At 25.0% G+C, this 12,710-nt stretch overlaps 2 protein-coding genes across 2 annotated transcripts; both read right to left on the reverse strand.

Moving 5' to 3' along the window:
* Positions 1-1,416: 1,416 nt before the first annotated feature.
* LOC110619131 (protein PELPK1-like) lies at positions 1,417-2,079 on the reverse strand. Its single transcript, XM_021762383.2, has one exon. It carries the CDS (start codon positions 1,992-1,994, stop codon positions 1,608-1,610), a length of 387 nt encoding a protein of 128 aa, XP_021618075.1. The 5' UTR covers positions 1,995-2,079; the 3' UTR covers positions 1,417-1,607.
* Positions 2,080-11,761: 9,682 nt separating this feature from the next.
* LOC110619130 (protein PELPK1) lies at positions 11,762-12,421 on the reverse strand. Its single transcript, XM_021762382.2, has one exon. It carries the CDS (start codon positions 12,372-12,374, stop codon positions 11,946-11,948), a length of 429 nt encoding a protein of 142 aa, XP_021618074.1. The 5' UTR covers positions 12,375-12,421; the 3' UTR covers positions 11,762-11,945.
* Between the last annotated feature and the right edge of the window lie 289 nt (positions 12,422-12,710).

Raw genomic sequence — 12,710 nt, forward strand, 5'->3', positions numbered from 1 at the left:
TATAATACTTCTTAAGAATAAAATATTATTTTTTATAATTTAAAAATAAAAATTTAGTATTTTAATTATCATAAAAACTTTAAAAATATATAAATATAATAAATAATTTTTAAATTTACAAAAATAAAGCTTTATCATATATGTTTATATGTTTATTATTAAAAATTAATATTTTATTATTAACAAAGTAATATTATATTAAATGAAAATTTATTTAACGCTTTAAGTAATTGATGTAAAATTTTAAATTTAATTTATTTGAACCTGAAGTAAAAATACAGAAATTTAATACATATATTTTTTTTGTACTTTCCTCTTAATTCTCAATTGCGAGGTTTTTCACCTAATATGATCTATTTTAAATTGGGTGTATTTAGAGTCTGATGATTCAGTTTAACTATATTTATTATATAATTTTTTTTTAATTTGCAAAGTCTTGTTTAATTATAACTATTAAGTATTTTATTATTTAATTTTTGTATTTTAAAAAAACTCTTTAATTAATTTTGTAGTGTGTAAAACATCTTACTAATTAGAGCATTTTAAACTTTTTTTAATAATATTTAATAATTAAAATTAATTAATAAATATTTTGAAGCATCAGAAATATTTTAATATACAAAAATTAATTTATAATATTCTCATAATATAAAAATTAAATAATAATTTCCCTTCAATTAGATTTTTATAAGAAATCCATTAGAAAAATCAAAATTCTTTCAATAAATTTATCATTAACTTTATTTATTTATTTCTAAACAAAATGTTTTGCTGTTATAATTTCAAATTTATATATAAATAAATGCAATATTAATTATAATAATCTTAATTAAAATAAATAAATTATAAATATTATTAAAATCAAATGATTCATACAAAATATTTAATTTTTATAAAATGTTAAATTAAAGTAAATTATAACTTGAAGACAAATCAAATAATCACTGCTTCTTGTTTTTTTTTTTTTTTTTTTTTTTTTTTTCTCAACCAAAATATCCTTAGTCAACAAATAACCTTTGAAATTTAAATTATTGGACAAAATAATTAATTCTAGCAAAAATATCTCATATTTTTATTTAAAATTGTAGCGGTTTTCTTCTCATAATCTCATTGCTATTATTTGATTCTCTCCCTTACTGAAATTTCTTCATAGTACTCGAGTTAGAAAAAAGTTTTTTCTTTTTATATCATAATATTATAAATTCAAACTATATCATTTATTTTATTTTATTTACAATTTTAATTAAATCACTTATTCATAATTTTTTGAAAAATTAGATTTGAAATAAAACGGATAATTTTTTAAAAAAATTTTAGGACATTAACAACAATTCCATTTAATTTTCAAAGTTCAGTAATTCTATTTGTGGGCATGAACTATATAATAAGATTGATCACAGTCACACTCAAAATCAATTAAATAAGCTGATCAATTTTGTATATAGAATATAAACCGACGACGTATATCATACAAATAGTTGAAACAGAAGTATGGAGAATACAAGCTTGGACAATAAAATATGAATCAGACACTTTGGAAGAATAAAGGATACTGATCAATGCAAAAGATGAAGTCATCCCTGCAAGATCAAACATTGAAAGTATGTCTAAGGACTGGTAGTTGATTGAGGAGGTTTGGTGTCCTTGGTAGGCAATGTGGGGTTTGGCAACTCAGGCAAGTGGGGAAAAGCTGGCAGTTCAGGTTTTGATAACTCGGGCAATTGAGGTTTTGGAAGAGTGGGAATTTCAAGCTTTGGCAACTCAGGCAATTCAGGTTTTGGCAGTGTGGGAAGTTCAGGTTTAGGAAAGGTTGGAACTTCAGGCAATGGTGGAAAGTCAACCTTAGGCAGAGATGGTAGCTCAGGCAACTCAGGCTTGGGAAGCTCAGGTACCTTCGGCAATGTTGTCTCTAAAAGTTGTCGTGCATCTGCGGAGATTGATAGAGCGATGAGCGAGAGCATAATGATGAGGGAAGGGGAGCGAAGATTGGCCATAATTTGGCGACAGGATCAATTGCAACCAGCTGCAAAGTGAATAATAAATAAATTTCTCCTCAATTTTGTTGGTTGTGATGATGTTCACTTGTGTTGAGCTTTTATAGAACTGAAAAGTGGAGAATGGGGAAATTCCAAAGGTTATTTAGTGGGAAAAGTTGTGTTAGCTCAACTTCCCACCTATAATACTCCCACAATTGGCATGACCAACTATAGACTTCCTTACAAATGTAACCTTAAAAATCAAGCATTTGAGATATCCTTTGGTTTAACTAAACAAGAGAAAAGGTTTAAATAATTGATATATTTAAGAATTAACCTTTTTACTCTTAAACTTCCTTTATTTCATAAAAAATATTTTTTAGAAAAATTTTTTGTTATATTTTCTAGTATTCAAGAAGACTCAGGAAAATTAGTGAATATAAAATACTTTCTTAGTAAAAAAAACAATAAAATCATTTAAAGAAAAATAATTTCCTCTAGAAAATTATTTTCTTTATTTTCAAAATTTTACTAACATTTCTAAATATAAATTTTATTAATGTATTTTCTTTTTAAATTGAAATTAAACAATAAAATAATTTGTTAGAAAATATTTTTTTAATGAAAAAATCATTATAGAAGATGTTTTATATGAAAAATATTTTTGCAGAGCATAAACAGAGTCTTAGTATTTGCGTTGCATAAATCGAATAAATTGAGAATCGAAATTGTAGTATTTATAAAAATCGAACCAATTGATTTTGATTAGAAATTGAATCGGTCTAATTCATTTCGATTCGCTTCGATTTGATCGGTTTAAATTTTTAATAAATTTTTTTTATTTTTTATATTTTATTTTTAGTATTTTAAAATTTAATTGGAATATTTTAATTTTAATATGATCTAAACAGAGTCTTAGTATTGGGTATGATCGTATTCAACCTTATTAAATATTTTATAATCCAAAATACTTTCACACAAAAGAACAAAGAGAATTACCAAACTTTAAAATAAACGTTGTTGTTAATTCAAAAATTCATAATGTTTGTTATATTTGATATTATGAATTAGTGAAATTAGACGATGTTGATGCTCTAAAATTAAAAAATTTATACATTTTATTCTCAAATCTATTTTTTCAAAATAAGCGTGAACCACCCATTTAATTAAAATTATAGATTAAATAAAATAAATATGGTTTAAGAAGAAGTATTTTTTTTTTAAATATTCAAGTGTTGTCGCCTTTGGGAATGAGGTAAATTTCAATTAATCAAACTCATTTTCAAAATATACATTTATTAAAAAAATTTTCATCGTATCGAAACAACTCTCAAATTTCGTTATTATAGAGAGCAGTTATTTTTTTACAACTATTGATAGTATAATAAAAAAATAAATTATTTTTTAAAAAAAAAAATTCATCCAAAAACACTTTTAAAGATCAACGCTCATCATTGAATTCCACCATTCAGAATAAAAAAGGGTAGGAACCAGACTTGGAATACCATCTAAGTAAAGCTAAGAATCAAATACGTCCAAGTATATAAGTTATAATTAAACTGAGTTTAGTGAGCAAAGACTAGTCTATTTGTGTTGGCAATTGAACTGCAATATTTAACACTTTGATATTGTTAATTTTTTATTTAATAAACTATAAATTCAATGATGCAGCTGATATGTTAAATTAAATAATTTAAATTGAAATTATTGTTTTAATTTGTTAAGATTTAAATTAAGCTTTATATTTATAATTTTATTTAGATTGTTCACCTCATATATAATTAATAAATTTATAGAACCATTTAATATTGATTACATTTTTTTTTTTTGAAATAGGGGTTGGGGGAGTCGAACCTTAGACCTTTCAAGGCTACAGGATGCACTTTCCACCAGGCTAAGCCTTGGAGTGCTATTGATTACATTTTTTGTTTTTCTTTTTTCTCAAAAACTAACATGAATTCATCATAATTGTTTCTTCTTAATTAGTCAAATTAAATATTAAATGATTTCCTCACAAACGTAAAAATCAACTAAATGTTAGAAACTTTTAGCTTGTTTAGAATCTGCTAAATTAATATGATTATACATCTTCTGAGCTACTGAATTACAATTCAGATTTATATTATGATATATGAAGAACAGTAGGAGATTTTGTTGGAACTTAATTAGTTCAAACAAGTTAATTTAGATATTAGAATAAAAAGAATTAAAAAAATTATATAAAAACAATTAATTAAAATAAAAAAAAAATTCAACTTTAAGATGGGAGGGAGTAGCAATTCAAAGAAATGTAAAGAGGAGATGTGGTATTGAATTAGCATCTACTGTACTTAGAAGAAAAATGAAATGAAAAATCTAATTTTGTCAAGACATACACATCACATATTGAATTAGATCTTAATCGGTAGTCAAGACAAAAAACTAAATATTAAAAAGAAAAAAAATACAATACTTTTATCTGTTTTTCACTTTGGATATTTGTTTACAAACAACATGATATTATAGTACTATTTAGATATAAAATTAAATGAAATTAAATCACAAACGACGTAATTCAAAAACCTTGAAATGAAACACTAATACAATCACAAGTTACATTTTTATATTTTTTTTAAAGTGAAATACTGGTACAATCACAAGTAATATTTTTTATTAAAATTAATAGAAATATATTAAGTTTGAACTGCTTATACAACTTATAGGATTATCTCCCTATGGAGCTCTCAATTATTCTAAGCTCTTACATTCTTTTGAATAAAAAAATGAATATTATACAACAATAACAACAATTATAAGATTTATAAGAATTTGTTGATGCTACTATATTTATACACATACACAGTGCATTCATAAATTATAATGGAAAGCAAAAGTTTTAAATTAGAAATTATAAATACAAAATAATTTATCATAATTTTATAAAATATTAATTAAAAAAATATATAGTCCTATGAATGTCATAGTAATTATAAAAATTTAGATGAGTTCAAAATATAATATAAAAATAAATTTTAAAATATATAATACCACATATACCAATTATGATTATGAGGGTGAATAAATAATTACGTAATTTTGGTTTCACTTCTTAAAAAATTTCAATTAATTACGAAATAACAATATAAATTTAAGAGAAAATTATTTTTTAGTCTCTGAGGTATACCGTAATTAACGAATTCACCCCTCTATTTTTAGAACCCAACACTTTCGTCCCTGAGATTTAATTCAATAAAAATTAGAAGTCCCTCCGTTAGTGACAGAAAAAAATGACCGAACTACTCTTTCTTGAACCCAACACTTTTGTCCCTGAAATTTAATTCCTACAAGTTTATAGGTCCATCTCTCAAAGAATTGAAGGAAAAAATATATTTTCGTCCCTAAGATATTACATAATTAACAGATTTATCTCTCTATTTTTTAAATTCAACACTTTAGTCCTTGAAGTTTAATTTCGTTAAAATTGAAGGAAGAAAATCTGAAACTCAATCCCCATAAACAAATAAAAATTTCAATAAATTTAAGATTCAAATTCATTAAATATAATCAAAATCAAAATATATAAAAATTAAATTATTAAAAATAAAAAGTTAAAACTCAATAGAAATTGCTTTTTTTGTGCTGTTCGCTGTCGATCATTGTTCGCCATTTAAAAAATTCATTAAAATGTCTATGATATTTTAAAAAGTCTACTAGTTAATATTTCCATTAATTTTAGTCGTTAAGTATTATAAAAAAATATCAAATACCTCCGATATAGATGGACTAATTAGTAAATTTTTTATTAATTTGAGGGACCAACTAATAATTTTTTCTAAACTATAGGGACTAAATAGTAAAATATTTGGTAATAAAATTAATAAAGAAACTAACTAGTAGAATTTTTAAAATGTTAGGGACATTTTAATATACTTTTCAAAATTGAGGGACCAAGTAGCGAGTTTTTTCATACTATAGGGTCTAAATAGTGATTTTTTCATTTTATTATTGATAAGGATATTTTTGGGATTATATTTATTCTCTTTCCTTTGATTAAGTGGAAATTATTGACTTAACAAAAATTTTTTCCAGAGACCTTGAATTTGACGGAATTAAATCTCAAGACGAAAGTGTTGGATTCTAAAAAAACAGGGACAAAGTAGTTAATTATGTTATACCTCAGGGACTAAAAAGTAATTTTTCCTCACTTTAAATATGTTTGATTTAGAAAAAAAAATAAATTTTGATGAGCACTGTAAAAATAAGTTTTATAATAGTATAACTTGTTTCAAGGTTTCTTTAAGATAGACATTAAGATTCATTTACTTATTTGGAAGTCCAACAATTAACTTTCTTCTTTTAACTTAATTCTCGCTGAATGAAACGATTACATATGAGAATATTGTAAATATCAAAATTTTATTTATTTGAAAATCTAGTAATTAAATCTTTCTTTAACTTATTTCTCGCCGCATACAACGATTGCATGCAAGAATCTTGAAAATATCTACTTTTTCTTTTTTTTCTCGGCTTCTTTTCCGCTAGGAGCGGAGGCTTCTTTACCGCTGGGAGCAGAGGCTTCTCCACCGGGACCAGGAGCAGAGGCCTCTCCACCGGGAGCAGAGGCCTCTTCTTTCTCTTTCTCTTGAGCATTTGAAACAGAAAATAAGGAAAATATAATCAATAGTGAAATACAACATACGAAAAGCCCAAATTTCTTCATCTTGTAAACTCAACTATGGATTTTACTTTTTTTCTTTTTGTTTTATGTGTATGAATAAACATACCGAACTTTGAACCTTTTATACTTCTCTTGATGTTAAGATTTGGAAGTTAAATTCCATGATTTAAGGAGGCTCAATGAGCTAAACTAAGGAGAAAATCCTACTTATTTATTTTTCATATGACTCGGTACTTATTTTTAAAATCTTAACTAAAATTATCAACAATGCGTAATTCTAAAATACCTAGAGATTCACCCTTCAATGTAGTATTCTTTTTTTTTTTTTTTAAACTCATATGTGCTCTTTATAATCCATATTTCTTAATGATATAAATAATGTTCCTATTATAAAAATTTAAGTGGTTCATAATAATTTTTTGAGAAGAGTTGATATGAAAATTATAGCTCATTATACACCAAACAATTAAATTATGAATAATATTTGAGTGTCATTTGTCTAACACAATAATATTGTTAACGCTCAACAAATTATTCATCAAACTCATTTTTAAAATATACATTCAATAAAATATCAATAAAATTATTCATTGGTATCGGAACAACTCTCAAATTTCACTATTATAGAGAGCAGTTATTTTTTTGTAACTATTGATTGTATAATAAAAAAATAATTTTATTTTTTTAAATTTCATCCAAAAACACTTTTAAAGATCAACACTCATCATTGAATTCCACCATTCAGAATAAAAAAAGGTAGGAACCAGACTAGGAATACCATCTAAGTAAAGCTAGGAATCAAATACGTCCAAGTATATCAGTTATAATTAAATTGAGTTTAATGAGCAAAGACTAGTCTATTTGTGTTGGCAATTGAACCGCAACATTTAACACTTTGATATTGTTGATTTTTTATTTAATAAATTATAAATTCAACGATGATGTAGCTGATATGTTAAATTAAATAATTTAAATTTAAATTATTGTTTTAATTTGTTAAGATTTAAATTAAGCTTTATATTTATAATTTTATTTAGATTATTCACCTCATATATAATTAATAAATTTATAGAACCGTTTAATATTGATTACATTTTTTGTTTTTCTTTTTTCTCAAAAATTAACATGAATTCGTCATAATTGTTTGTTTTTAATTAGTCAAATTAAATATTAAATGAATTCCTCACAAACATAAAAATCATTAAAGCATTTGTAAATTAGAATTTACAGTTTTAGCTTGTTTAGAATCTGCTAAATTAATATGATTAGACATCTTCTGAGCAATTGAATTACAATTCAGATTTATATTATGATATGTGAAGAATAGTACGAGATTTTGTTGGAACTTAATTAGTTCAAACAAATTAATTTAGATAAATAGTAAATTTATCTAAATGGAATGTGAAGCCTAATCTAATTTTATATAAGCCAAGTTTAAGCAAGAAAAAAAATTATGTAGAATAAAAAAGAATTAAAAAAATTATATAAAAACAATTAGTTAAAATAAAAAAAAAAATCAACTTTAAGATGGGAGGGAGTAGCAATTCAAAGAAATGTAAAGAGGAGATGTGGTATTGAATTAGCATCTGTTGTACTTCAAAGAAAAATCAAATGAAAAATCTAATTTTGTCAAGACATGCACATCTCATATTGAATTAGATCTTAATCAGTAGTCAAGACACAAACGACGTAATTCAAAACACTAATACAATCACAAGTTACATTTTTATAATTTTTTTATTAAAATTAATAGAAATATATTAAGTTTGAATTGCTTATACGACTTATAGGATTATCTCCTTATGGAGCTCTCAATTATACTCAGCTCTTACATTCTTTTGAATAAAAAAAATGAACATTATACATTAATAAAAATAATTATAAGAGTTTGTTGATGCTACTATATTTATACACATACACATTACATTCATAAATTATAATGAAAAGCAAAAGTTTTAAATTAGAAATTATAAATACAAAATAATTTATCATAATTTTATAAAATATTAATTAAAAAAATATATAGTCCTATGAATGTCATAATAATTATAAAAATTTAGATGAGTTCAAAATATAATATAAAAATAAATTTTAAAATATATAATACCACATATACCAATTATGATTATGAGGGTGAATAAATAATTACGTAATTTTGGTTTCACTTCTTATAAAATTTCAATTAATTACGAAATAACAATATAAATTTAAGAGAAAATTATTTTTTAGTCTTTGAGGTATGCCGTAATTAACGAATTCGCCCCTCTATTTTTAGAACCCAACACTTTCGTCTCTGAGATTTAATTTAATAAAAATTAGAAGTCCCTCTGTTAGTGACAGAAAAAATGACCGAACTACTCTTTCTTGAACCCAACACTTTCATCCCTGAAATTTAATTCCTACAAGTTTATAGGTCCATCTCTCAAAGAATTGAAGGAAAAAATATGTTTTCGTCCCTAAGATATTACATAATTAACATATTTATCTCTCTATTTTTAAAATTCAATACTTTAGTTCTTGAAGTTTAATTTCGTTAAAATTGAAGGAAGAAAATTTGAAACTCAATCCCCATAAACAAATAAAAATTTCAATAAATTTAAGATTCAAATTCAGTAAATATAATAAAAACAAAAATATATAAAAATTAAATTATTAAAAATAAAAAGTTAAAACTCAATAGAAATTGCTTTTTTTGTGCTGTTCGCTGTCGATCATTGTTCGCCATTTAAAAAATTTATTAAAATGTCTCTGACATTTTAAAAAGTCTACTAGTTAATATTTCCATTGATTTTAGTCGTTAAGTATTATAAAAAAAAATCTCAAATACCTCTGATATAGATGGACTAGTTAGTAAATTTTTTATTAATTTGAGGGACCAACAAATAATTTTTTCTAAACTATAGGGACTAAATAGTAAAATATTTGGTGATAAAATTAATAGAGAAACTAACTAGTAATTTTTTCATTTTATTATTGATAAGGATATTTTTGGGATTATATTTATTCTCTTTCCTTTGATTAAGTGGAAATTATTGACTTAACATAAATTTTTTACAGAGACCTTGAATTTTGACGGAATTAAACCTCAAAGGACGAAAGTGTTGGATTCTAAAAACAAGAGAGACAAATCCATTAATTATGCTATACCTCAGGGACTAAAAAGTAATTTTTCTCAATTTAAATATGTTTGATTTAAAAAATAAATAAATTTTGATGAGCACTGTAAAAATAAGTTTTATAACAGTATAACTTATTTCAAGGTTTCTTTAAGATAGATATTAAGATTCATTTACTTATTTGAAAGTCCAACAATTAACTTTATTCTTTAACTTAATTCTTGCTGAATAAAACAGTTACATATAAAAATATTATAAATATCAAAATTTTATTTATTTAAAAATCTAGTAATTAAATTTTTCTTTAACTTATTTCTCGCTGCATAAACTGAATAATTTGAAAATTGAAATTTTAGTATTTATAAAAATCGAACTTAATTGATTTTGATCAAAAATTGAATAGGTTTGATTCGTTTCGATTCGGTTTGATTTGATCGGTTTGAATTTTTAATAAATTTTTTTTACTTTTTATACTTTATTTTTAATATTTAAAATTTAATTGAAATATTTTAATTCTAATATGATCTAGTCTCTATATTATTGAAAATAATATATTATTATTACTAATCGGTATGATTCGATTTTTTTATTTTTTTTTTTCTGATCAAAATCGAACTGAACTAAAATAACCGAAATTTTTAAAATTAAAAACTAAACCAAACTAAAATAAATAAAAAATTAAACTAAAATTTCAAATTAATTTGATTTGATCGTTTTTTCAGTTTAAATCAAACAACGTTAATTCCAGACGTATATATTAAAACTTAAAAAGACTATAGATTGATAATTGGAAAACGACATGCTGTTTGCCTTTGCGGTCCATGATATAATTGAATCTATGAAAATGGCAAGAGCATTAATGATTCAGAGGAAAAACAAGACAACAAACAAAAGTAAACAGTACAAAATACAAGTACTTGACGCTATAAACAGAACCACATGGACGTAGAAACAATCTGAACAACAAAAACTACACGAATCAACAATTCAACAATAGACCTCGACCCATGATGCAATGCAACCATGGACACAAGAAGCTGCTGTGGAAAGCTTTTAAGGATTCGTAGTTGACTGAGGTGACTTCACATCCTTGGGAAGAGTCGATTGTTGGCAATATGGGCTTTGGCAGCTCAGGCAGGTGAGGAAAAGTTGGCAGTTCAGGCAACTCTGGCACTTCCGGCTTTGGAAGCTCAGGCAGTTCAAGTTTAGGCAAGGTTGGGAATTTTGGAAGCTCAACTATAAATGATTTTACAAAATTCATTTAAATTATTTTTTTATAAAATTATTTATATGAAACGAGAGGATTTAAATAATATTTAGTGAGTGTAATTATCATAGTGATTTTTCTTATATTTCATTTACTTTTTTTTGGAATGATTATTTAAAAGGAAATTTAAATAAATTATTTTGTATGATTTTAATATTTTTTAAAATAAAGTTTTTTACTATTAAAAAAATTACATTCTTTCATTTTAATAAGAAATTGATAAAAAAAACTATTGAATTAAATTTTTATAAAATTTTTTATTTCAAATGAAAGGTTTCTGTATTTAATTTATAGTTAGTAATAAAATTTTTATATGTTAAAATAACAATCTGATGTGAGATTATTTAAAATAAAATAAGATAAGATAACAAAAACTAATTATTAATATAAATTAAATGTGTTTTTATATATATTTTTCATAATGGTAAGTAGACTAATGCTGCTGGATAGCTTGTCTTTTTTTTTTTTTTTTGGTTTTCCATGTGCAGAGGCGTACCCTTATTAGGGCTAATTTTGACATTTAGGCTACTTAAAAAGTTTCTACTTTACTTTTATATCATAATATTAGAAATTTATTTTATTTAATTACAATTTTTATTAAATTGGTTGTTCCTGAGTTTTTGAAAAATTAGATTTGAAAAAGAAAATAGATAATTTCTTTTAAAAATTTTAGGCCATCAATAATTTTTAAGTTCAGTAATTCTCTTTGTGGCTATGAACTATTTAATAAGATTGATCACAGTCATAGCGAAAACCAAATAAATAAGCTGGATCAATTTTGTATATAGAATATAAACTTACAACCTACATCACACAATAGCTGAAACAGAAATATTATAGGACTAAGAACACATAAATGATACTGATCAATGCAAAAGGTGAAGTCATCACAGCGAGATCAAAGGTTGAAACGCTTGTGGTATAATTGCTTAAGGATTGGTAGCTGATTCAGGTTTGGTGTCTTTGGAAGGGAATGTGGACTTTGGTAACTCAGGCAAGTGGGGAAAAGTTGGCAGTTCAGGTTTTGGCAACTCAGGCAAGTGGGGAAAAGCTGGCAGTTCAGGCTTTGGAAACTCAGGCAATTCAGGTTTTGGCAGCGTGGGAATTTCAGGCTTCGACAACTCAGGCAATTCAGGTAATTTTGGCAGAGTGGGAAGTTCAGGTTTAGGAAAGGTTGGGACTTCAGGTAATGGTGGAAGCTCAACCTTAGGAAGTAATGGCAAGTCAGGCAATTCAGGCTTAGGAAGCTCCGGGACCTCAGGTAATGTTGTCTCTAGAAGCTGTCGTGCTTCTGCAGAGATTGACAGAGCAACGAGTGAGAGCAGAACAATGAGTGAAGGGGAGCGAAGATTGGCCATAACTATGCAACAAGATCAATCAGCTGTAAATACAATTTATCCTCACTTTTGTTTTGTGTGTGTTGATGTTCACTTGTGTTGAGCTTTTATAGAAGTGGGAAGTGAAGAATGGGGAACTTCCAAAGGTGATTTAGTGGGAAAAGTTGTGTTAGCTCAACTTCCCACCCATAAGACTCCCACTGTTGGCATGACCAACTATAGACTTCCTTACAAGTGTAACCTTGCTATCTTTCTATATGGAGTCCAGAGATTGGTTAGATTGATAATAAGCTAAAATATGGTTCTCACTTGTAATCATTCTCAGAAATCAGAACACTTGTGAAGTTCAAGCTTTTT

The sequence above is a fragment of the Manihot esculenta genome, chromosome 7, assembly GCF_001659605.2.
Source record: "Manihot esculenta cultivar AM560-2 chromosome 7, M.esculenta_v8, whole genome shotgun sequence".
Classification (NCBI taxonomy): domain Eukaryota; kingdom Viridiplantae; phylum Streptophyta; class Magnoliopsida; order Malpighiales; family Euphorbiaceae; genus Manihot; species Manihot esculenta.

Coding starts and splice junctions, on each gene's coding strand:
- LOC110619131 (XM_021762383.2), bottom strand. CDS start 1,994: ATGGCCAATCTTCGCTCCCCTTCCCTCATCATTATGCTCTCGCTCATC.
- LOC110619130 (XM_021762382.2), bottom strand. CDS start 12,374: ATGGCCAATCTTCGCTCCCCTTCACTCATTGTTCTGCTCTCACTCGTT.